This window comes from Bactrocera neohumeralis, chromosome 2 (genome assembly GCF_024586455.1).
Source record: "Bactrocera neohumeralis isolate Rockhampton chromosome 2, APGP_CSIRO_Bneo_wtdbg2-racon-allhic-juicebox.fasta_v2, whole genome shotgun sequence".
In the NCBI taxonomy this organism is placed as follows: domain Eukaryota; kingdom Metazoa; phylum Arthropoda; class Insecta; order Diptera; family Tephritidae; genus Bactrocera; species Bactrocera neohumeralis.
In genome coordinates, this window is record NC_065919.1 from 84,576,767 (window position 1) to 84,604,742 (window position 27,976).

The following is a 27,976-nucleotide window of genomic DNA, read 5'->3' on the forward strand; positions in this document are numbered from 1 at the left end:
AATAATCGGTTCTTTTGGCTCATCATTACTAAATTCATTTGTGAAATATGGTTTTTGCAAATAGTCTTCAAAATTAATTTTACTTAAAAAACATTGTTGGTTTTCGAAAGCGTTGCAGAAATGTTGAAAAATCTTTAACTCATAATGGTCGGAGGTCAGCTGCATAAGCATTTTTTAGGAAAATGTAGGATGGGAAATAACTAACTCCAAATTTGTGAAACAACAACAGCCTGTATTGTGCAACTTTCTCTTGTTCCACTCGCTACTCTGTTGTTTCATTCCATAATATACACGCATCGTGTTTTAGCTAGGCATACACCCATTGAACCATAAAAAGCTTCGGAAAAAGCTTTAAGCTTCATTATAGCGAGCAGTCAACTGCCATAGAGAATGTAGATTCATAACGGAGAATGCATATCAAAGATGGTTTCAACGGTGATAATGATTTTGATGTGAGAAATGAAGAACGCGGAAGACCACCAAAGATGTTTGAAGACGCTGAACTGCGAGAAATATTGGATTAAGATGACATTTTGAGTTAAAAGTAAATTGCAGCCATGTTAAGTGTTCCACAGCAAACAATTTCAGACCATACGAAGCTCGGGGAAGGGATCCAAAATTGCAAAAAATGGCTGTCATATGAATTGAATGAAAGACAAATGGAAACCCGAAAAAATACTTGTGAAATTTTGCTTCAAAGACACAAAAGAAAATCAGTTTTGCAACGAATTTTCACTGGCGATGAAAAATGAATTTATTTTAAGAATCCTAAACGGAGAAAATCACGGGTTAATCCGAACAAACATCGACTGCAAAAACAGATCGATGAGGTAAGAAGGCAATGCTCTGTGTTTGGTGGAATCAGATATATGAGATATATCATGAGCTTTTAAAACCTGTTGAAACTGTTAATACTAATCGCTATAGATAACAAATGATCAATTTAAACCATGCATTGATCGAAAAACGACCAGAATGAGTCAGAAGACACAGCAAAGTAATTTTGTTACACTACAATGCACCTGCACGAAGCAAAATCGGTTCAGGATATAATCAAAGTACTTGGCTGAGAGCTGCTACTCCACCCGTCGTATTCACCGGTTACCATTTGTTTTCATCGATTGGACACGCATTGGCTGAGCAGCACTTCAATCCTCATAGACGAACATTTCTATTGGCATGGTATCCACAAATTGCAATAAAAGTGGTCAAAATTTGTAAAAGCGATGGTCAAAACTTTGAATAATTTTTTTTTTACTTAACCTTTCAAAATTAGTATCTCATTTTCACAAAAAATGTTTGTCTTTACTATTCTTACCTTATCTTGGATGAATATTTATACCCTGAAGCGGTTATGCTACCAAGTTGTATTAGTAAGTTGGATCATTCATCAGAACCGTCGATATTGGACCACTTTAGCATAAAAAAATAAAAAATTATATGAAAACCATGCTTTGTTATGAAAAAATTTTTTTCAAGCTTGACGAATTTTGACATACATAGATTACATTTGAGTTGGCAACGCTCACATCTACGAACATATTATTTAAATTGAAACACTATATCGTATAGCTGCCTGAGTCATCAAAATAAGGTAAAAGATCTTCATAAAATATATTTTTTCTTTACTAAGTAACCATAGTTCGTGTTGACATCAAAAAGCGTGCTTAAAAGAACTTTGTTAGTTCTCCGTTCGATGCTAACCGTTGGCCGTTAACTACGGTATCAGATTTAGTTCCTATAAGAAATGCATCTGTGTGTTATAAAGGTCCGCCCTCATAAAACATTCAAACTTTTAAATAGCAATATTTGACACTTCTGAGACCTCTTTTTATATCTATTTTAATATATCAAAAATGTATTGAATTTTTAAATTGTTAAGTATCCTTTTATGGCATCTATTAGTTGTAAGTACTCTTCATTTAAGCTCGCGAGTGCCTAAAGGAGCTTAGAAAAAGTTTCTCATACCTGAAAATTGGAATGTGTTTCACTATGTATTGCATTGACCTTAGAATGATGTTGGATTAGAGATTGCCACTGTTTCGACTGCTTACTTGATTGGAACGGATTGAACCGAAAACATTTCAAGGCATAATACTTTCATTTATGGAAACTAAGGTCTGAAGTTTCACTCAAAACACCAGCTGGTCCCGGAAAGAATTTGGAATTATGAGCAAATAATAGTAAGACTTTGTTCATAATTTATTCTTCAAAATCTATGTCACCCTTGGTCCCAATACACTTGTGCAAACGTTTCTACCAATTCTGGAAACATTTGTTAAAGCCAATTTCGGAAATATGCTTTTTCCTTTAATTCAGTTTTTATGTCTTCAATTGACTCAAAACGATTTCCTCGGGACGGTCGTTTGAGTTTGCTTAACAGCCAGAAGTCACACGGAGCTAAACCAGCTGTATATGGTGGTTGCGGCACGATATTGGTGGAAAATTGGGCGAAAAGCTCATTAAGAATCAATGTAGTATGCGATGGTGCATTATCGCAGTGCAAAAACCAAGAGTTGTCTGCCCATTATTCCGGCCTCTTGTTCCGAATAATTTCACGCAAACGTAGTGTAACCTCAAATAGTATTCCTTGTTGACAGTTGGCCTGTCGGAAGGAATTCGGAGTGCACCACACCTCGATAATCGAAGAAAACTCTCAACATGTCTTTGATTATTGACCTGCTTTGACGTGGTTTTACGGCTTCGGTTCACCTCTGCTACGATATTCGGCCGATTGATCATCTGTTTCCGGGTCGTAAGCATAGATCCAAGACTCATCGCCAGTAATAATACGTTTCATGACATCCTGGTAGTCAGAAAGCATTGTGTCAAGGACGTTAACGCGACACTGTTTTTTTTTAATTTAGTGATTTTGGAATCAATCGTGTTTTCACTTTTCTAAGGACCAAATGATCTTTCAAAATGGTTTTCACTGATCCTTTCGACTTCAAGAAGACAGGCGTCTACTAAACGCTAGTGATTATTTTCATTGTTTATCAACCTAGAAAACAAAATATTTCGACGAATGTGTTTTCGCCCGAAATTTAAATTTAAAAGTCTAACTATTTTTTGCCCACAGTTTGTATAAAAGAGCTGCGGTAAACAGCAGATATTCTAAAGTAGTGGAAACCATTTGCAATGAGTATACCATAATTAATAGAACTTTTTATTTATTTACAAAACCTAGTAAATATGTATTTAGAATTCGAAAAAAAACAACTAAACATACTAAACTACGAGTACGCTTGCTACATATTATGTATAGGTGTGCATATGTATGTGTGTGTGTGTGTGGATGTTTGTGGCTCGGTGAAATCAATTGAAATAAATATTACGTATGTATTGGTATGCTTGCAAATAAATATATGTTTGTATTTTTTTTAACTAAAATAGTATCTACAACATCAAAGGTTATATTGATTATTATTATTGTTATTATATTATATTATATTTAGGTATGTGTTTGTATATTAATATATATATATGTATGTATGTATGTACTTATGCTGTAAATATTATTTTATGCCTGTTTTATCTTATTTAATTCTATACAATTAATTCTTGCACATTTCATCTCATATACATACAAGTAATACACCATTCTCTATTTATATATGTATATATATAAATTATATATATATGATACTTTCTTTATTTTTATTTTATTTCTTTTTTTTATTTACTTTTATAAACATTTATCTTCATTTTATATAGTTTGCATATACATTTGTTGCTATTTTTCTTGCTTTTAATATTATTTCTCAGTTTGCATATGTGTGTGCATGTGCAATTGGTTTATTGTTTGTATGTATGTATGTATGTATATGCTTCCGTCCACAAACTTTAACAATTAACATCGACTGCTATTCACCACACATTGCATAACATTTGACATACAGAATCTCAATGAGTGTGTTCACCTGCGACACACCTACAAGAATACGTTGCTTATTGTTTTTGTTTTTTGTTTTGTTTTTTATTTAGAACTGCATAAACGCGAAGAAATACGAATTTCTAAAAAAAAATTGTTTTTGGCCCCCGAAAGAAATCAAATGTTGCTGGAAAATATTCTAACGGAAAATCTAGCCCTGGCAGTTTCAGCAAAAAATAATCTAAACAAATATGCAAACGCCTAGGCAAACATTATTTATAAATTTTATTTAGCTTTTTCTAATATTTTTTTAAGTTTTTTGTTGTTGTTGGTTTTTTTGCACTTTGTACCGTGAGCATCACATTTTGCCTCACTGTGCTGAAGACATTCATTACACTTTGCATGTTGCAACAAGCTAAGAGCTAAACTCTACATAAAATTCAACTAAATATACATACGCTCCTCCACTCGTTTCACATTTTACATGTACATGTACATATGTATGTATATGTAGATTATATAATTTTTAAATACAGTGCTTGGTCACTAAATGAGTGTTTTCTCTTCTATACGCATTATTTATAGTTTTTTATACATATATGTATGTACGTATATTATATATATAAGTATATGTATAGATATAGAATGTTCATATGTTTACAGTTGGAGTTCATATACATATATATATAAATATAAAGAAACAGTTGGAAAAGAAGTTTCAGCCATAAAATTAAAACTTAATTTGTATATATGTAAATATGTATGTATATAGTTACAGCTAAGAGATCCTAAATGGCCTCAAGTTAAAGTATTAAAGTTTAATTAATTTGTTAATACAGTTGTATATATTTAGGCGTTTAGATAGTTGCGTTTATATGTATGTATAGTTATATTACATTTGTTTGTTTATTTATATTTTTTGTTATTAGAAATTTGTTTTTAAAAATATGTTTTAGGCATTTTATTAAAAATCAAATTTTTCGGAGTGGTTCTTAGTATACATACAAGTACATATATGTGTTGGTGAGTGAATTTTGTTTACACTTTTTATTTATATTTAAGTAACAATATAATTAGTTAACTTTCATGTATATGTATATATACTCTGCGTGGAAGAACACATATACATATATGCAGTTATGTGTATTATGTTTGCTGAATATACTGTTAGTAAGGTTAAGATGAAGAAGTGTGCTAAAACGACATTTACTGCGCTTTTTTGGTCATTTTTAAAAAGTTAAAAAATATTAAAAAGGGTGCCATTTTATAGACACCAGGGTCTATATGTGTAAGCAAGTGAAATGAGTTTCATTATGTTAAAAAAATAATAAGAAAAATAAATAAAAACCAATAATAAAAGGAACAAAAAGAAAATTTACAAAAATTAATATTTTAAAAATCAATTTTATTTTTTTTATTCATTTTAAATTAAATTTTAAAGTATTTTTTTAAATAAATATTACAGCATTTTTTTCAAAAACAAAAATCATATATTTTTATTTTTTTCATTTCAATTTCAAAGATTTCTTTTTAATGAAATTAAAAAAAAATAAATTTGAAGTAAACAAATTAAAAAATATGTTTACCATTTAAGTTATACATTATTTAAAAAACATATATTTTTAATTAATAAAAAAATTGTTTGTTAATTAAATTAAGAAACGATCAAATTTTTTTAATATAGTTAACAAATAATTTTTAAATTAACTAAAAATTTTTTTATCTTTTATTGAAATGGCAAAACATGTATTTTTAATTTTATTAGATTTTCAGTAACCCGCGTATTATATTATATTGTATGTGTCTTAAAAAATATATATGTATGTTTTATTCCTTTAGATTTTAACATTTATATTTTTTAATTAATCGGAAAACAGAAGAAATGAAAATTTTAATTATACAAAAAACAAAAACTATTATTTTTTATATTATATTTTATATTTTAAAGTTTTTTTTTATTTTTTTGCCATTTAATTACAAAAAAATATTATTAAAATTTAACAAAAATTAAAAATATCGATATTTTTATTATTATAAATATGAATATAATAGAAAAATAAAACCGTTGTAATTATTAAAAAAAAATTAATTTTTATTATTATAATTTTTATTTTTTTTTTTTAATAATTAAAATTTTTAATAATTATAATAATTATTTTTTATAATGAAATTTTTTTTATCTCCTTTTATTAGCATATATGTATATACATATGTATATGTATATACCATATAATAACCAAGAATATAGATATTTTTAATTTCTTTTAAATTTTAACAATACTGTTTTCGTAGTTAATTGATAAAAAAAAACAAAAATAAAAGCTGTAAAATATAAAATTTAATGTAAATAAAATTAAAATATAAAATGTAATAACTTTTTTTGTATTTAATTTTTTTTGTCATATTGTTTATTATATAAATCTTAAAAAATATATACATATATTTTTATTTCATACACTTTTTAATAATTAATTTTTTATTAAATGAAGCGACAAACAGTAAAAAAAAGTTTCATAATACAGAATGAATATATTTAATTCAAAAATTTTTTTATAAACGATTTTAGTTTTCTGTTTTCATAATTACAACTTTTTAATGCGGGTTATACATATATGAATATTAAAAAAATATGTATATTTCAATTTCATATATGTATCTTTTATTTATTTTTTTATTAAATTAAACCACAAAGAGAAAAACTAAATATTTCAAAGTAGAAAATAAAAAAAAATATTTTTTATAATTCAAATTTTTTTTTGTTATAATTGTCATATATGTATGTATATTAAAAAATTATGTATTATATACATATGTACATTTATATTTGTATGTATGCATATATTTTTCGAATTCTTTTTAAATTACGTTTTTATGTAAAATAAACGCCCAAAAATAAAGAAAAATGCTTAAAACAAGAAAAAATAAAAATAATTTTAAAAAATTAAAAATTATGAATATTGATATAATAAATATATAAATTTAATTATTTATTAATACTCATTAATAATCAATAATTATAAAATAAAATATATTTTTTTTAATATTTTTCTATAAAAATAAATATAAAAAATAATATAATAATTAAATAAATAAATGTTTTTTATAATTACAATAAATTTGTATGTATGTATTTTTCATTTAAATATAATGTCTCTAAGCTTCATGTGCGTTGTAAGTGTAAGACAATTATTCACAGAAGTCTTTTGCAATTGTAGACAAATTTATTTTATTGAAAGAAAATTTTAAACATATTATGTTAGCGCTAAAAGTATGTATGTAAGTATGTAGGTATGTATTTACAATCACATTTTCGAAGATAAAACAGCTTAGGCATTTACTATGAAACGGAGAAATTGTCTATATATATTTATACATTTTTTTTTAATTTAGCAAGAAATAAAAAATGGTTTGAACTTTTTAGTACAAATTTAAAAAAATACCGAAAATGTAAAAAAAAAATTTGAAGTGAGAAATTTCCCAAACAGATTGCTCGCGCTCAGTTTTCCTGCAGCATGTTGCATACTCGAATTCTTCACGCCAGTTGTTGTTGCTCAGATTTGTTGTTTGCAATGCTTTGTTAAAGCATTGTATGTTGTTTTTGTTTCTTTAAGTGTTTGACAACTGAAAAATTGTATTTGCTTTTCTATTGAAACTCTGGTTTGCGGCCTTGCCACCTGCATTAACTTTGGGTTCTTCTTGTAACCACACATTTCTCATTTTGTTTATTCTGCTGTATTTCGGCCCTGATCCTCCTCCTCTCGCATATGGAATTTTGCTTTAGTAAATTCTGGTGAATTTTTCGCTTTTCGGTGGTTGATCTGTCTACTTCATCTTGCGGTCCTCGTGCGCTTTTTTCACGATGGCCAGCTTGGAGTGCGGCGAAGCGGGTGAGAGTGTGCGATAGGGCGCCTCCTTGGTGCCGTGCAGCACAAGCGACCATTCGATGAGCCAGCCGGAGCGTGGTTGCGGTGAATTGAAACGTGCCTACACATACAAATGTTTAAATAAATTTAAAAAGAAAATGAATATAGAACGTCGTTGCGTACCTCCAATTTCCACGTGCCGTGTGGGTACTCGCCCCATGAATGTGTGGTCATGAACGGCCATTTTGTGAAGCCATCACGATGATCATCGTCATTGGCGCGACGCGACAATATCATTGATCTACAATGAAAGTATATAAATAATAAAATATTTAGCAATGAAAACTTGGTAAATATCGTATTCTTTAGACGAAGTCAGTCGCTAGTTTTAAACGCTCACCTAGTACCCATCGGCGAAGTAAGGAATAGCTCCAAGTCTCCTCGTCTCGTGGCATTGGCGGAGATAACCGCCTGCACATGCTCCAGATAATTCACTTCGGTGTCAGTGCCTTTGCAAGAATCCGTTTTTATTTCCAGAAACATTGAGCGTCCGGTATAAATTGGACTAAAATATAAATATATATTGAATAAAAGTATATATATAATATACATAGGTATTTCATCCCACTTTTACACCGTTTCTACTCACTTTGGTTCCACAATTTCCCCAGCTTCACAGTGATACCGCGCCGGCACTGACCGCCATTGCTTGGACAAGGTCACCATAGCGCCAGCGTCCAAAACTCCAAAGCCGAAAAGGTGATTGAACTCCAGACCCACTCCATTCATTGTCCAGTGGAAGCGATTCTTAGCGTCGAATAGTGAATTACGCTTGGAAGTCAGCACAGTCAAATGCTGTATGTCGCGCCATGTGAGCGATGGACTGCAAATAAAAATGAATTGCGGAGTATTAGTGATTAAATCTTTTCGATTAAATTTGGGATCTGCAATGGATTCTTTAAATAGGGGATCAGCTGTGGTTTTTTAACCGAACTAATCCGTCAGGACCGAGAAGGACGTCTCCGAACCGTTCGATAACAAACGACACTGTTGACAGATATAACTTCGAAGTCGTAGATAATTTCGTCTATCTTGGAACCAGCATTAACAGCAACAACAATGTCAGTCTCGAAATCTACCGCAGGATAATTTTTGCCAACAGGTGCTACTCCGAACTGAGTTGGCAATCGGGAAGTAAAGTTCTCTCTCGACGAACAAAGACCAAACTCTCTAAGTCACTCATTATTCCCGTCCTTCTATATGGCGCAAAGGCATGGACGATGACAACATCTGATGAGTCGAAGTTACAAGTTTTCGAGAAAAACATTCTGCGGAGAATTTATGGTCCTTTGCGCGTTGACCACGGCGAATATTGCATTCGATGGAACGATAACTGTACAACATATAACACGAGATTGACATAATTCAGCGAGTTAAGACACATCGGTTACACCGGATAAGGCATGTCGTCCGAACAGATGAAAACACTCCAGCTCTGACAATATACGGCGCAGTACCCACCCGGGGAAGCAGAGGAAGAGGAAGACCTTAACCCCCTTGGAAAGACCAGGTGGAGAAAGACGATATACGCTGTTGTGAACTCGGCTATATCCGCGTAAGCGGTATCTATGCAAATAAAGAAGAATCCGTCAAAAATAGCAGGTGGAAGTTAATGATTGTATATTCTTTCGATTCTCATCCTAATTTGGCATAAAAACAAGCTAAAATTCTGAGCGATATTAAAAGAATTGTATGATACCAACGTCTGGAGATTTGATTCTTTAACGGACTGAAAAAGAATTTTGAACAAGCATTTGCCGCGTTTTGTACCCTCAGGTCAAGAACAGAACTTAGCCGCAAAAGAAACGATTGACAAATTGAACATGAATAGATTCAAACAAGAGAAGAAGATACATTTCCCTCTAAGACAGTCGTATGAGCCGCTAAATCATCTACAACTTAACTCACTGCTTTAATGAAAGTCATAGGTACCCACTGGCGGAGTGTCGCCAAACATTATGCCTTAATATACTATTCCACTAATTCGATGCGAACGTCGGTTCGAGAGACGTTTTCCGAATTTAAAGTAATATTTACAGCAATTTAGCAGAGCTCTTTACTAAATGCATACTTAGTAAAATTACCACTTGATTCAGCCTCTACTTACTTTGCCTCGAGTGCCAGCGCAAACACGCCGGCTGCCTCCGGTGCCGCCGCACTCGTGCCGGAATGTGTGGTTGTGCATTTGCCGTACAAATCCGTGGTGGCCACGCCAGTGTTGGGATCCTTGGCACCGTTACTAAATGTGCTGGCCAACGTTGAACTACAACTCTCATCGTAATGTGCATTCTGTCCATCGTTAATGGCGCTGTTAATGGAAATTGTCCACATAGACGCCGCATAGCCATCGCAATTGCAGTCGTCCTCCTCGCCGCCGTCGCCCGATGCCCACACGTAAATGTTGCCCAAACCATTGCGACCCTGCGGGAGAACAACGAATATTACATGTTAACGAAGTTAGGCGGATGCCATATGCTCACAGCACAAGCCCATGTACTCACATACGAACATACAAACATATATGCGACGTTAAAAGCCACTTGTATAAACATAACAACACATATGTACATACATAAGCACTTACACCATCATATGTATGTGTGCATATATATGGCGAGTAATATTCGGGATGTTGGTGATTGTAACAAGTTTCACTTAATTCCCCGTATGTTTGTATGTATGTATGGGCATGTGCCAGTGCAGAAATTGATTTAGCGCGCTTGAGTATGGACATACATACATAGGTATGCCTTTATAGCCCGCCTCCACTCATTAATTCACTTACCTCGTTCACGCCTTGTACTATAGCACGCATGGTGGCGTTGCGCGGTCCGTCCACGGTTTTGCCATCGTCGGTGGGTCCCCAGGATGCGCTGTAAATATGTATTTTATGCGGTTCATGACCCATCGAATTGGCCTCGATTAAGTCGGTCATGTACGGCTGATCCAGCATGCGTATGCCTACGGAATGTAAAAGTGAAATTGAGTCAAGGATATGCGTGGCAACAGTGGCAACATATGGTTAACGGTTGCCAAAACCGCATACGCAAATGTTATGTACATATATAAGTATATATCTAGATATGTAAATCAATTAGTGCTTTTAGGAAGCTAAAAGCTGTGACAATATTTGCGCTGGATTTTACATTTTAGTTGCCGAACATTTTGCCATAATCAGATTTAAACTAAAATGCTTTCAGAATGAAAATAAGCTTCAAACCCCCTTGTGGTCGTCAAACCGCAACATTTCTACATTGCCAGGGAATGTTTTTCAAATCCAAAGTAATTAGATGTTTCTACTTTCCTCCCAAAAATTTTACTAATGGCAATAGTAAACGTTTTATTTTGAAATACCGAACTGAAACCCTTTTTCTTCCCAAGAAGCTGCTCATTCGTCAGAACCGCCGATATAGGACCAAAAGAGCTGCCATACAAACTGAACAATCGGAATAATTCTTTGTTTTCACCTTTTGGAGAGTCCTTGCAGACATTTTCAAGATCTTTTTTTCACTTTAAAAGACTTTTGGAGCGGTGTAATTATTGTTCCCAAAAGCATCTCTTTAATTTGGGAAATATAGCGCATTATCGACTTTAATCAAGCTAAATGCACCCACTTAGAAATTGGTGGGATACCGAAATATTCATTGATATTGACACACAAAAATAGAAAATATGGTTATTAACCATTTCCCGACATCAGTTAACCAGCATGAACGATTTGAAGCCGAGATGAAGGAGCAGATCCACAGCACCCCCAGAGGCTGTTGACAGACTTATGAGTCACAGCAGGCGACATCAGCTGCCCCTGATTCTGGGATGTAATGCGAACGCCGATCACACGGAATTGAGCAGTACGGACTGCAATACAACACGAGTTGAGTTCTTTTTGGAGTATATACATACATATATAGCAGTAGCTTAGCTATGGAAAATGTAGGTTGTGAACCCACTTTTGTCACCATAAGTAGGAGGGAGATGCTCGACATCACTTTGGGTAACGACCCTATGAATGGAATGATGTCACAAAGGAGAGTGTCAGCAGAGCCCTCCTTGTCAGATCATAGCATCTTAAAGTTCGCGCTAGAAATAGAAGTTTAGCAACTCCCTTCCAAACATAATCCCCGGAACTCAAACTGGAATACCTTCTGGGATACGCTAAGTATGAATGTGAGCGGAGAGGGGCAAATAGGCAGAATTGTTACGGGTCCAGGACTGGAACGCCGACTGTCTGCGCTAAACCAGTTCATCAAAGACGCTTAGCATTGCAGATGCCCCTAAAGGCGATCACCAACAGGCGCAACTGTAAAACGAACTCTCAAAACTTAGGAAAAAGATACGGAGGTGCTTCAATAAGGTGAAACATACTTGGATGTGGGAGGAATATAAATAAAGTCTAACGTCATATAACAAGGAGATTAGCTCTGCAAAACAGGCAAACTTTAGGAGATTCTGTTAAATAGCCACCTCTACACCAGAAGCGGCTATGATGCACAAGTCTCTGACCAGAGGCAAGTCTGACGCAGTATTAGCGATTCAAAGATGCGACGGGACGTGTACGACCAATGCGAGAGAAAGAGCGACGCCACTTCTACGGGCGCACTTTCCGGAATCAATTCATGAAGACCAGTATCTAGGCGAACACAAGCCATCTCGCTTAGATTTGGTAGTCGCAAGGCAATTGTTTACTGCGCACTCAATCAAGTGAGCTATGGCTTCATTCAAGAAAGTCTCCGCGGGTGGCTTTCGTGAACGACCTACTAGTTTTTCTAGTTCGAGGACACTCTCTGCAACTTAATACAAAGAGGTTTAAGCCTGGAAAAAGGATGGTGCAGTGAACACCAACCACTCTAAGACGACCATTGTCCCATTCACGTGACGTAGGTCAGGAACCTTACATTTAAAAGCAGAAAGGTAGATTTGACCAACAACGTCACAACAGCAGCATGCTGACCTGACCTTGGTTCAGGCGACTAAAGCCCTAATGGTGTGCTATTTATTTTCACATATTTTCTTTATGATTAATTAATATACAGAATACCTCAATTTATTTCAATTCCACACATTTTGATCGGATTGAAATTCAGAACAATTTTGTTACTTCGATTTTGAAAACACAAAATGTTAGTATACCCACACATGCATGCCTACTATGGCATACATATATTATGGTGGATCAAAAAAAACCAACATTTTTTCGCTTGGTACATTGAGAGACATGTTCTCTCAACTCTAAGAAAATTTGCCTTAAAATAGACAAACTTCAACCGATATTGTAATAGACCTTTTTTGAAGAGCATTCAATTTCTACAAAATCTATGAAGTTCAAGCTCACACTTGAAGAGATTTTCTCAAAGGTGCCTAGAAATTATCTTTCAGAGTATCAAGCAAAAAAAAAAATGTTTCTTTTACCTACCCTAATACATACATAATAAAATCCATGTAATAATCTTTATGACATACAATCTACGAAGGGAATAAGCGATTTCGCAACACATTACCCATTTTCCTTAAGGCTAAAACACACACACACAAGTACTTATATGTAAGCGTGACCCAAAGATGAAACTTACCTGCAATTTTACTGTCATAAGCCACGCCAACGCCGCATATACCGTTATCTCTGGCAGCAGCCACTTCGCCAGCGCAACGAGTGCCATGACTACAAGCGAAAAGGGGAGAAGACGAAATTAAACGAATGTGTTAATACCCGAATAGTGGTTGACGAAGGGGGAGGAAATAAACGCCAAGGGCGCATCTTAAAAGTATGAATATTTTACAGGTGGACACTCATTGGAGTGTCATAATAGTGAAATAAAATGTGTGTCAGCAGTATTTATGTCTGTTGAACGTCATTGCGCACTCTTTCATATTACAATATGCCATAGTAATAATATGTGTATATATGTACATGTTTATTTGTGTTTATTTGTGTACATAAAAGCTCGTAGAAGGCTTACGAAGAGATTAGCTCACCTATTGAACCAGTCATCGGTGTAACGCGGATAAGGGAAGGGATCATTGCTGCTGAAGTCGTAGCTAGCCTCGGCATTCTGAAAGGCAATAGCATAAAAAATGTTTGAAATAAAGCTTTAAATATTTTTATGCTTATAAATACAATGTAATTTTTAAACCAAAAATAATGTAACACAACAGAAGAATAGAAAGCCTTTTCTGATTATACTTTTATTATCGGTTCTCTTTTTTCGGCCTGAAAAAATTATAGGGAAGCCGAATTTAAATTCTAATTAAAAAAGTTTAAAGCTTATAAGATTCCCATTAATTGGAAAAAGCTCCCTTCTTCTTTGTAAACACGTAAACTGTAGGACTTCTATTTACGCGAAGGTACTCAAAAATGTATGTGCTTGACTGAATTTGCATTTTCCAAGCAACCTTTTTGTGGCTAAACCGCTTTAAATACCGCTAATTTGCTGATTATTTTAATCTCACAAAATGCTTAAGCTGATAGGCTACTGAAACTAAAGGGTTGACTTTCTCACTTTGCCAACTGTTAGAATATTTTAAAAAGTTACGAATACAATGGTTAAAATTTGAAGTACAATACAGATGTGTGTGTGTGCTCAAAAATACAATGAAATAATATTATAACCAGTTACGAAATTTCGTTTTTAAAAAGCTTATTATAATGGTATAATGTTTTGCAGTGAACTTTCTTAAGACTGGGTAATAGTGGCGATCGCGGAACAAACAAAATTCAATAGGATAACAAAGTATACATATATATTGTATAACGGGATGATCCAAGTAGAGGTACTTTTTTGAATAACCTTTTCTCGACAGATCACGCCTGAGTCCATGTTTTGTAATTTTTACTCAGTATTGTTTGGCATTTCATCATGGAAAGACTGATGTCTTAACAACGTTTACAAATCGTTCAATTTCATTACGAAAATTCACGTTCTGTAAATAATATGTTTCACGCGCTTCGCTACACTTATGGTCAACATAATCGACCTACTAAACGTATTATTCGCAACACCGTCACCAATCTTGAGACCTAGCATTCCTTATGGGACAATGTTCGACCGAATAGACCACGTCTAGCACGCTGTGAAGAAAATATAGCAACCGAAGCTGAGAATGTACACGAAGACCATGGAGAGTCGATTCGGCGCCGTTCGCAGCAACTCGAACCGAAGTATGGAGCGTACAAAATACAGCTTGTGCAAGAAATGAAGTCGGTCGACCTTTCCAAGCGACATCTCTTCAATCTTTGGGCTTTTGAAAAGTTTCAAGAAATATTGCTCTACGATAACCGACTATTTTATGTCTGAAATTGAAGCTCGTGACCTCGTTAACTTTTTTGAGAGAACACTTGGGTGAGCAAATAATTTCACATTTAGGGCCGGTCGATTGGCCACCAAGATCATGTGATTTCACACTGTCAGACTTTTTCCTGTAAGAAAATGAAAGTCTAAAGTCTATGCGGACAATTCCGCTTCGATACAGGTCTTGGAAAGTCGAATTGCTCTAACGAGTCAACAAAAATTGGACGTACCCGCGGACATTATTTGAAAAACATAATCTTTAAAAAATAAATGTCAAAGAATGTTCATTCGATGATAATAAAAATTCCCCTCTAAATTTGAAGTTTCTGTGTTTTTTTTTAAGTAGGGAGTGGAAGATCCAAATGGATCACCTTTTAGTTGTGCATTACTTCATTTTTCGACTCGCAGCACTTGCTCAAGCATCTGGTATCACATACATGCTTACTATAGACGACGCAGACTTGTTCTATGACCATAACCGAACCTCTCGCAATTGCGCTAGTGCGAATATTTCGCGAATAGTTGCGTGCAAATAATTAATGTGAAAAATGAACCATAAACATGAAGAAATGTGCACTTTGCCTCCGCAACACTTACGAAATGGCCTCACGTGTCACATAGCAGTAGACTGCCATTTGCCCGCATTTTAATGCCGACAACAACAAACACTATAAAGAGGCAGTCGTGAAGGTTGCCCTAAAAGGCGAAAGGTTAAACATTCAAAACTGTAACGAGCTCTTAAGTAAACACAGTCAAAAGTGCATTGTCACAACAATTATAAAGGCAGCTACTTGATGTGCGTGACTCGTATAAATTCGTACCCTGACAAGTATAGAGAGTAGGTAGGTATATAATATTTTTAGGTATGTAAAGTGGGTACGTGTGAGTGACTTTGAGCATGAAATGTGCAAAAAGAACCGAAATAAAAGTTAAAAATAATGAATGGCAAAGGGGTTCCGTCGGTCCAGCGAGCTAATGGCCGGCTTTTCGTTAAAAATAAACATTTCGCATAATATTGAGGGTTCGCTGTGTCTAAACAGGACAATGAACAAACTTTGTTTACGCTCTAAAAATGACGAATAGTGCTATTATGTAGGTATTGCTAAGTTTTCATGATTTATCTCCACTCTAGCTCACCAATTTAGTACAGCATAACTTTACAAAAACAAATCATTTATAACCTAGAAATAGTATATAGTACTATTATACTTACATAGTTGAACTTCAAGTCAGGATGCATGTAGTCCACACCTACAAGAAAACAAATAAACAAGAAGTTAAAGGACCGTTTAGTTCGTTTCGTTCTTTACACTCACCGTCGTCCATTATTGCGGTCGTAACATTTTTGCCAGTTATACCTTGATCCCAAGCGGCCTGCACATTGAGATCCAAACGCATTTTGCCACCATTTTGACCCGTGTTCTTCAGATACCATTGTAAGGGGAAATACGGATCACTTGGTTCAAGTCCAATCGGTTTTGCGCCAAAAGTGGACTCAAATGGGAGACCATGAATAGCGGGAATCGCCGGCCGCAGACCACGTTTGACGCGCTTGAATCCCGGCTGTTGAACTGCCGTGTGAACCTGTAAGTAAATTCGTATATTAGTATAGTATTCTAGAAGAAAAAGTCGAAACCATATATGCTGACTTTTAAGCTTACTGTTGATTAATACATATATACCATTTCTTTAATATTAGATTGAGAGACTCAGCAGAGGTAGGCAAGCTCTATAGGGTCGAAGCCGTCTACTGTCAATGGGATTTGATATAACGAGTTTTACAATAGGGACGCTATAAAAGTAGACAGATAGGGACAACAAACGACGCCATAGTTTTTCCTGCTCTTTTGGCATTTCTCTTCAGAAAAGTTTGCCATTTTGTCATGGAAAGATATACGATCCAACAACGAGTCGAAATTATTAAAATTCACTACCGAAATTCGTAGTCAAAGGCCTCAACTTTAAGAGCGCTGCGTTCAACTTAAGGCCGTCATAATCGTCCTGTTAGATCAACAATTGAGCGTCTGTTGGAAAAATTTAAATCCACAGGCACAGTACAAAATGTTCCCGTGCCAGTAAGACAAAGAAGTGCCCGTAGTGTCTAGAATGTTGCTGCCGCTAGCGCACCAATTGAGGAAGACCCAAATCAGTCTCTCACACGTCGTTCTCAAGCGTTGGGCATCTCTGTGACGTCATATTTGCGAAAAGATCTTCGCCTACATTTTTACAAGATCAAATTGACGCAAAAACTGAAGCCGCTGAACCACCAGAATCATCGTATGTTCGTGAATTTGGCTGAGCAAGAACTTGAAAATGATCCAGACTTTCATCGAAAATTCAAACTCGCTGAATGGCTTCGTCAATAAGCAAAATATGCGACATTGGTCAGGCAACAACCCACACGTACTCCATGAGTCATCATTGTATCCCGATTATGATTTACGGTTTGGTGCGGTTTATGGCCCAGTCAATTGGCCGCCTCGATCATGCGATTTGACGCCGTTAGACTATCTTCTATGGGACTACGTCAAGCCTATGATCTATGCCAGCGCCGATTGATGAACTTCGTACGAATATCTTGCCGGTGGTGGCCATTGCAAACGAAATCGAGTTCTAACTATACATAATGTCATCGAATGTACTTTCACAGGAATAAAGAATTTCATTGATATCCAAAGGCATTCTTATTGAAAAACCAGTTACTTTGTTCGAGGTACTATATGGAATCTAGCAACTTTGTTAGTACATCACATCATTTTTCTCTTTCTTCAATCTTCAACTTCTCTGAGCATCTCAATGTCCATATCAAATTTGTAGATAGTGCTCTATCTACCATTCCTAATGCCTTCCACATCCTTAGAATAAAATATTTTAAATTACATTAACTTCCAATAGCGTTTTCAAACACTCCCCCCATTCAAAAATCTCAATCTTTTTGTTGTCTACTTCTCCTATCTTTCATGTTTCTCCATGTTCAATAAGACTTTCTGTTTACAGAAATACTTCGTGTAGACACTGACTGAACACTTAGAGCTTTGTATGCTTGTTGTTTGTACTTGTACAATGTAAACAAGTACACAAACCAGCTAAGAATTCCCTCAAGACATTTAATCACACATATTTACATATGTAACAGCACTGATTTTAACGCATATCATATTCTATCACATGTCAAGGCTGTTCAATAAAAGTTTTACGTATTTAACGGACGTATTGTAGATGTACGAGCATGCAAATGTGGGTTTAAGCTTTGGAGTCTTATCTATGACATCTGCACTTATGTAACAGACACGTAATCATTAAACCAGCATTAATTAAGTACTGTTACATACGCACAGAAGTCACCAATATCGTCTTTAACTATATAAGCGTCTATATGTGAGTGAGAAACTAAACTGCTGACTTTACTTCTCTCCGTGACCACGAATCCAAAACCAAACATAACCAAAATACAAAACCTCAAGTTGTCTCTCGTTAAAATAGAAATAATAAGCCCGCTGTAAGCCTTTCGAGCATATCTACACCCACACGCCGAGCATGCCGGAAGCAAATGCAAATCCTACTCCTCCGATGATTCACCGATTGATGCGTGATTGCTGGTTGTGTTGGCGTATAACTACCGCAGAGTTAATCGACTGGCAATCTGGTATTTACATTTGTATTTGCGTTGCATTACTCGTCATGCGCCTGGCTATGTACATATATACATACGTCTGGCTGTCGCTACGTGTGGGTAAACCTTTACTTCAAAGGACTGCTACTGAATGCAATTTCCTAGCATTCGAATCGTATTATACAATTCAACAGTCATTTCATTGCCTGTGGTTCAATGAAATTTGATTAATATGCAGGTAGATTGAAATGAACTGAAATATGCAAATATGCCCACATTCAGAGTTTCTGGATTTCGCCCTAAGTGTAAAGTACACCTGAGGATCTTCTACACACGTTAACAAATAGAAACGATCAACAATGCCGACTAAATGAACGTTTTTGAACCGAAACGTGATGAAAAAATGTCTCAGATGATTTCTCATTAAGTTTTATGGTATACAAGAAGAGAACATTCAAGCCGGACCCGACAACGGCGTCATATCTAGCCACGAACTAACAACTCGAGAGACAAATTTTTTGTGGAACTTCACTTCAGAAACAACTATATTTCGAACCTAAAACTTTTGGTATAAACTTTATACGAATATACCTAACACCCTCCTGCTATTTATGAAGTTTATGTTGTCATATATCAAAAATTGTCATACAAATTTCAATTCAAATTTCAAATTGTGCTAAAACTTCTACTCACCAATGGATGGCTTTTCAAGAGTCGCGTGTGTGTGATGCTTCGCCTTGTGCGAGCGTGTGGCAATGTCCTGTGCTTGAAGTGGTACTCGTTTCCGTTTCCTCCAACTAACTGCAATTAACAATAGAAAAGAAGCAATCAATATTAAATTAATACAAATATATTTATATACAAATATTATCCTGACAATGGAGAGAATGAAGTAGTAGACCTCATTCCCACAAAATCTGCATATTCCCGCCAAGGCGACATGAAATCACTACTACAATATTCTCTAGTCAACTAATGTTATTTTGTGTTTATAGAAGAAGACTAATTGGACAGTAGACCAGTGCAAAAGCGGTTGGACAGATTCGGATTGAGACGATTCGGAGCAACTCGGACTGACTTAGCGCATTTAACGTCGAGATCTTAAATTGAAAGCGTATAAAATACAGTTTGTGCAAGAACTGAAACCTTCTCAAGCGACATCGCTTCGCTCTATGGGCTCTTGCCAAATTTTGTTCTGCGATGAAGCCCATTTCTGGCACAATCGGTATGTAAACAAGCAAAATTGCCACAGTTAGGGCGAAGAGCAATCTGAAAAGATTCAAAAGCCGCCTTTTCATCTAGAAAAAACAACAGATTAGTGTGGTTTGTGGGTCGGAGGAATCATCGGTCCATATTTCTTCAAAAATGATGCCGGTGGAGAACGTAACAGCCAATGGTGACCGTTATCGCAGCATGATAACCGACTATTTGATTCCTAAATTGAAGCTCGTGATCTCGGCGACATTTGGTTTCAACAAGACGGTGCCACTTCTCGAACGAGTCATCGAAAATTGGACTCAACAGACATTTGAAAGAGATAAATAAATACGCAAGATGTTCTTTCTAATGATAATAAACATTCCCTATTAAATTCTCCGTTTCTTTCCTCGAAATGGACCTCCCTTTGAAACCAATATATACGAAAACATTTCTCATCTGAATTAAACTTGCATTGGTCTGTCATTTCAAAGCTTCACCGAAGAATATATTATTTATGTAAATACTAGAAACTGAGCTCTCATGTTTAAGAAGGGTAAAAATGGGTATTTTAGATTTCGAAGCTCAATATTAAAAAGGTAGTAAGAAAGTTCTTTTATTTTTTCCATAGTGACATAAATAATTATTGAGGACATTTTTCCCGAGTTGACTTGCAACTGGTTTCCTCAACGCCTATCCATCTTATTACAGTGGAAAATTCTCCGTTTTCCGAGCACATGAAATAAATAAAACTCGATGCGGAGTTTCAGACAGAATTTCATAACGTTGAAAACATAAATATAAGCAAGTACGAACAAAACGAATTTCACGCTCCACAGCCCTGAATAAGTTCATGTGTATGAATGTGGATGTTGAATATGCGAACATGTCCTGAGAAGAGAAGTGTGCGCGTTGCTCGACGCTGGCCGGTAATATAATGTAATAAGACTTATTATGATTGTGTTCGCGTCAAGTGAGCAAAGAAAACGCAGAAACAAATAACGAACTTAACAAGTTGTACTCTTAATTTAATTGAGTAGCCAAGAAAATATTATTGCTCGCAGTGGCAACTATGACAATGTCAACGGCGACGACATCGATTACAGCAATAATGTGGTGTTGTGCATTTTGGAATTACACACGTGTGCGCCTTAATGCTGAGCAGCTACAGAGAGATGTGGGACTTAAATGTTTAATGCGCGAGATTATTATTACATTCACATATGCATAAAGGTGATCCTTAAATGTGAGAATAATGCTTATATATATGATGTTCCAAAGTTGTTACTAAAATGATTTAATTTATTTTAAGGAACACGCTAGTACACCTACATAGTTATTTATTTTGATTACTTGATGAGGCAGACTTTGATAGCCATGCTTTATCTCTTGAATCTCTTATCATTTATTACGACTTGACAATGAAGATGTTGTCAGAGGGCAACAATGTAGCATTCGGGCCACTCTACGCCATGTCTTCTGCAGCAAATTCAATTTCGAAGCAAGTTTAGTGATCCATTTCGTGGTTCAATTCTTTAGAAAAAAAAAACACAGAAATTTCAAACTCAATGGGGAACGTTTCTTTTCATTCGAAAGAACATTATTTCGTATTTAGTTTTTGAATATTATCTCTTTTCAATGTAGGATGATGGTTCATCACTTGAGTCCAACTTTCGATGACTGGTTCGCGCATTTCGACTGATTACTGGCGAATGACACGCGTGATGTTTTGCCAAGACCAGAATCGAAGCGGGATTGTTCGCATAGACTTTAGACTTTATATATCTCCACAGGAAAAAGTCTAACGGTGTGACATCACACGATCTTAGTGGCTATTTAACGACCAACATATATAATGTCATAAAAATGCTATGTACCAAATATCAGTGCTGTAGGCCCAAAACATGAAATTATCTTTGATTTTTTCATTTTTTCTTGATTGGAATCAACGAAGTCATTCTCTCAATAAATCCACTGATTGTTGCGTTGTGTGAGAAGTGGCGCCGTCTTGTTGAAACCAAATGTCGCCAAGATCATGAGTTCCAACTTCAGGCATCAAATAATCGATTATCAGGGCGTGATAACTGTCGCCATTGACGGTTTTGTTTTCACCGGCATCATTTTTAAAGAAATATGGATCTATGATTCCACCGCCCCACAAACCATACCAAACCGTTGTTTGTTCTAAATGAAATGGCAAGTCTTGAATCTCTTCTGGTTGCTCTTCGTCCCAAATACGACAATTTTGCTTGTCTGCATACCCATCGAGCCAAAAATGGGCCTCATCGCTGAACAAATTTGACTCGAAAACTTCGGATCTTCTTGGAACTTTTCAAGAGACTATAGAGCGAAACGATGTCTCTTGGGAAGGTCGAGCGGTTTCTGTTCTTGCACAAGCTTTCAATTTAAGATCTCGTCGTAAAATGCGCCATGTCGTTTCATATCCAATTCTAATCCAAATCCTAAATGTTACTTTGAAAATAAATAAATAAATCAGCAAATTTGTCTTTAAATGAATGCTGAGATATTGAATATGACAATCAAATAAAGAAATTATTTAAAGGTCGTGGGAAACGATCTGATTCGAAGGAAAACATTAGTATTTGCATTTTGTGACCGAATAGTACCAAGCACCTTTTTACATCCTTCGAGTCTCAAAATTTATCAAAGTGACTGAAATCTGAATTTTTTTTTTTTTTGCAGGGGAAGTAAGCCGAACTGAATTATATTCGAACTGAAAAGCAACATAATTTATATTTTCTAAATCATAACCTCACAATTTTATGCATTATTGTAGAGAAAACCGTGAGCTCCTATTTCATAAATTCGTTTGATCCATATGTCAGGCGTAGAATTACCATATAAAAGTTAATAAAGTCATTGAATATAAATATGTTCGACTGTTATCAAATTACTTAGCACACACATAACATAACCTAGCAGCTAAGATAACTGCCCATGCGAGCGTGCATATATAATTAATAACGCAATTTAACTACAATACGAAATAAATTGGCAAGAAATATCTATCACTTATATACCAAGACGCAGAGCTACATAAGTAATACATAAACTTACTTTGCCCAAAAACGAAAATTGTATGCTTCATATCCAAATCGCCAAACAACACAAGGGAGCGATGGTAATTCAACACCCCACACAAGCGATAGAAAGTTGGAAAACTGCAATTCAATAATCTAGCCATCTCGTGGGAAACACTATATCGCCGCATAACGGATAATTAACCATCACGAGCATGACGCAAACTTAAGGCCAGCGATTTAGCAGCATACATACACATAATTATATATATTATATACTATATGTATATTCATAAACAAAACTTTGTAAAATCATGGGGGTGCTTAAGTCCAGGAGTAAATAACAACAATGTTGATCTTAAGAATTTAGCTAAACAAAAACTTTGTTTTCTACTTATGTATATATATACTCGCATTGGTTCAATGACGGAAAGATATAAAAATATATATATATTTATATATATGTATATATAGTAGGGTGGGTAAGAAAATCAAATTTTTTCGCATGATACTCTGAACGAATATACATATATACTAGGGCGGGTAAAAAATAAAAAAAATCTAATAATATTTTTTTCGCTTGGTTGATAGACACCTCTAAGATATGCTTTTCAAGTAAGAGTCGTGACGGGAAGGTTCTTTGCTTAACGGTTTTACATTTTTTTACTTATTGTCAGATAGAAAATTTTTATCTTGCTTCCAACTACTTCAATAAATATTTCATTTCATAGATTTTGTAGAACCCTTTCTTAGAGGACTATATCAATCAATTCTTCAGAAGACGAAGCGAAAAAAAAATTTTTTTTTTTGACCACCCTAATATACATATATATATACTGATGGTCGCATATACATATACATATATATTTAGTATATACAAAACAATATACTAAGTTGAATACAATTCCATGAAGACAAATGCGCAAACATTCGACAAGCATGCCTGACCTCTGCGAATGCCTCATCTATTATCCCACCAATTGCGCTCTTTAATGAAAATCCCAAAAAATAAATTACAATTATTTAAATTTACGGATTATTTGCATTATTTATTCAACAAAAACTTGAAGCTGACGCTCTTCAACTTTTCACACAATGCTTCTGATGCTTCGTCATGAACGCGGACAGCAGCTGACGGACATCATGACGGAAGAGCACAATTGACATTTTATTGACTCCCTCCCTGAGTGCCGTCATCCAACGAGATGCGAGTTGGAAAATTCTTTTGACAAGTCATAAGAGCGTATTAGCGATGACAAATGACAGCAGTTACAGCCGAAACTTCCATAATCACGAGTCGGTCAGACGTGCAACGGCAAGAAATGGAAATTAATTATGCCAAGTGTGTGCAATGTGTCGCATTTGTGGGTTATTCGGGACCACAGGCGTTCGGCCGGGCGCATGAGAATTTCAGCAACGCAACCAAACTTAATTAAAACGAATGTGTGCGTTGCGTAAATGTTGGCTTTGTAGTGTCAGTCAATTGTGAAAGTTTCCGACGTAGCTGCAAAATGAGCTGACACACTCTAAGTAGTTGTTTAAAAAGCCAATTAAATTTGAAATTGTTTGTACACAAAAGATTTTCGCTTCAAATTTAGTTGCCACATTCACTATCGCAGATTATGAAGTGTGCAATTATGAGAACTTAGTTTTGAAGAGTCCATTAGACACGAGCAGTCCAGTTTTATTTTATTACTGATGTTTTGCTTAAGTTTGTAACGGCGTTATGTATTCAATATTGGTTCTAAATAATGTAGATCAATATTTTATCAAAGGACTAAGAAGATGCACAAAAACCTCTGGAACGTGAGACTTCTAAGACAGGAAACTCTGCACTAATATATTTTGAGCGTCGGCTTGTAAAATTTTGATACAATTTAATAAATTTAATATACTACAGATTAGTTTTTAGTACCTAATCTGTTGAATTCTCTGACAAGCTACTCCATTATACTCAAATATGGCTGAAATAGATTTCTTTTCAGAAAGCTAAGTTGAATTAATTACTGAATCGATGACTCAGGCCAATATAGATAAAGTCCTTCACACAGTGTGCCCACAAAAGCGACAATCATTCTAGTCAGTAAGATGTGTTTTGCAAAAAACATAATGAAAAGAATTATTCATTGAACATACTACAATGAATACTAACACTATACTGCTGCGGGCAAAAAATAGTACATCTTTATACCCTGAACAGGATATATTAAGTTTGCCACGATGTTTGTAACGATATCGATATCGGACCACTATAATAAGTTCGTTCATATAGAATACAAAATGCAATTGTCCTGAATGTGGAGTTACTAAAGAAACCCTGTACAGAGGTAGCAAACCGAACGATCGGAATCAAATGGATCTATGTGCTTGTATGGAAAACTTTCACATTTGGCAATGTATCTTCACAAAAGTTGGCACAGGCTATTTTGTAAGATAATAATGTAATATGCGAAGAAATTGTTCAGATCGGCCTTAGCATATACTTAGCTGCCATACAAACTGAACGATCGGAATTTTTCCTCACGAAATTTTGGTATGAGTTATTGTTCATAGAAATAAAGTGTTTCTTTTTAATTCTAACTCGTTTTAAAGGTGGAGCAGTTACAAGAAGGATCTGTTCGGAGCGCTGAGTGTGAACTAGATATTTTAAATGCGTTTTTCTCAAAACTGTGCCCGGAATGACTACTATCAATAAAAAAATTGCAAAATTTTAATTTTTTTAAAGCAAACAACAAAAAGCGCAAAATTTGAAACTTTCTTTTTTCAAATATCTACCAAACATCCAATTTTAGGTATATTCATTTGTCAATAGTCCATTCCGCGCAGTTAGGCTTGCAGATTTAAACACAGCTAATTTTTTTGTTTCAAATAAAAATATCTTAAAATTTATGTTTACACTGTCTAAATATAGTAAATGCTAATAAATATAAAGCTCTAACTGTTTACCTGAGGTAGAAAAAAGATCCTAAAATGTCTCTAAATAAACAGACCTTCACATAGGATGACCTTTCAGGGCGAGCATAAAAACTAGTATAAAAAGCTTTAAAATTTGTGAAATTTGTGCGCACACAAAGGTAAATAGTACGGCGTGCGAACTAAATTGCATTAATTTGTGTTCAAATAGGTAAACGAAGCCAAAAAATAATTAACCTTGCATACACACTACTCGTATATGAATAAATAATGAAAGCAATATGCTTTGCTCACGTTTATGTTTAACTTAGGCACAATGTAATATTTACAAATAATTTTTTCACAAAATAATATTTGCAAATAGATTTTTTCGTTTAATAACTACAATTATTTGTTGTTTCAGCGAGTTATACTCTGAAATACGACTTTTGTATTAGCAACAATGTGCTCATTAATGATTTACACGCTCACAATTTCGCTAATTTCCGCAGAACTCCAGCCTTATTTTGTCACATTAATAATATGCCTAATGCATTACGCGTCCATTTATTAGTGGCAAGTGCTCTTTTTGTACCCTTGTAGAAAAAAACAAACAATCTTTCACGCGTATCTTTAATTATGTTATAATTAATTGGGAGATAAAGTGCTCAACACGAAATCACAATTAACCGTTGATACCTTCTGTGTGCGATTGATCGATGTACGAAGCCTTAAGGGTGAGTACATACGAGTGTTTTTTAAGTGTAATCACGTGTAACCATGCAACTGAGAACACAAGCATGCCTCTCTACCCAACTTACCCAACTACTCAATTCAATCTTTTGCCTGCCGAAGTGAGTAATTTTGGACCCACGCAACATGTTACACAAGAGTAAAATAGTTTTATTTTTGCTTGAAAGCCGAACAAAGAATGCGGTTATATCAGACAAGCGACAGCTTACATAAATAGCCATTTTAAATTTCATCAGATCGTTTCACCGTATAATAAATAAATCTGGCATCAGTTAAGATATCAGAATAAAACTAAACGCAAATTGCGCTTCTCTTTTTCATCTTCTTTATTGACGTAGACACCGCTTACGCGGTTATAGCCGAGATTACAACAGTGTGCCAGTCGTTCTTCCTTTTCGCTGTTTGGCGCCAATTGGAGATTCCAAGTGTAGCCTGGTTCTTCTTCAACTGGTCTTTCCAACGGAGTGGAGGTCTTCCTCTTCCTGTGTTTCCCCCGGTGGGTACTGCTTCGAATACTCTCGGAGCTAGAGTGTTTTCATCCATTCGAGCGACATGACCAAGCCAGCGTAGCCGCTGTCTCTTAATTCGCTGAACTATGTCAATGCCGTCGTAAATCTCGTACAGCTCATCGTTCCGTCGACTGTGGTATTCGCCGTTACCAATGCGCAGAGGATCATTCTCTCGAAAACTCGTAACGCCAACTCATCAAATGTTGTCATCGTCCATGCTTCCACACCATATAGCAGGACGGGGATGATGAATGACTTGTGGAGTTTATTCTTTTTTCCTCGAGAGAGGACTTTACTTCTGAATTTTCTACTCAGTCCAAACTTGCACCTATTGGCAAGCGTTATACTGCGTTGAATTTCGAAGATGATTTTCGTGCTATGGTGAATATCTGGTCAGTTTTCGATTTTCCAGGCTTAAAGCCACACGGATAAGGGCCAACTAGCTTGTTGAGAGATTTAATATTTTATACACTAAACTCGATAGAACCTTATATGCAATGTTGAGGAGGCTTATCCCACTGTAGTCGGCGCAGATTATGGTTCACCCTTTTTTGTGGATTGGGCAGAGCACACTTACATTCCTATCGTCAGGCATGATTTCATCCGACCATATTCAACAAAGAAGCTGATCCATGCTTCATATCAGTTCTTCGCCGCCGTAATTGAATAGATAGGCCGTTTGTTGTTCTTCAGGAGGATAATTGCTATTCTGCTCTATCATCATCGATTGGGGAATCAGATTCGCCTTCTCCTACGTTATGTTTCCACTGCCATTCAGGCTGGAGAAGTGTTCCCTCTATAATTTCAGTATGCTCTGGGCATCAGTCACTAGATCACCTCTGCAGGTTCTACAAGAATATGCTCCGGTTTTGAAACCTTCTGTTAGTCACG

General features: G+C 35.3%; 1 protein-coding gene across 1 annotated transcript in view; it reads right to left on the bottom strand.

Annotated features, from left to right (window-relative positions):
• Nucleotides 1–7,204: 7,204 nt before the first annotated feature.
• The window catches only part of LOC126751709 (neuroendocrine convertase 2), a 65,374-nt gene continuing 44,602 nt past the window's right edge, over nt 7,205–27,976 (bottom strand). Inside the window, exons 2-12 of the mRNA XM_050462182.1 lie at nt 19,387–19,494; nt 16,397–16,664; nt 16,294–16,331; nt 13,768–13,844; nt 13,365–13,453; nt 10,580–10,755; nt 9,902–10,215; nt 8,384–8,617; nt 8,135–8,299; nt 7,918–8,035; nt 7,205–7,855 (exon numbers count right to left, since the gene is read on the bottom strand). Of these exons, the coding sequence (XP_050318139.1) occupies nt 7,694–7,855; nt 7,918–8,035; nt 8,135–8,299; nt 8,384–8,617; nt 9,902–10,215; nt 10,580–10,755; nt 13,365–13,453; nt 13,768–13,844; nt 16,294–16,331; nt 16,397–16,664; nt 19,387–19,494 (1,749 nt within the window). The 3' untranslated portion in view covers nt 7,205–7,693. The remainder of the gene's footprint in view (nt 7,856–7,917; nt 8,036–8,134; nt 8,300–8,383; nt 8,618–9,901; nt 10,216–10,579; nt 10,756–13,364; nt 13,454–13,767; nt 13,845–16,293; nt 16,332–16,396; nt 16,665–19,386; nt 19,495–27,976) is intronic.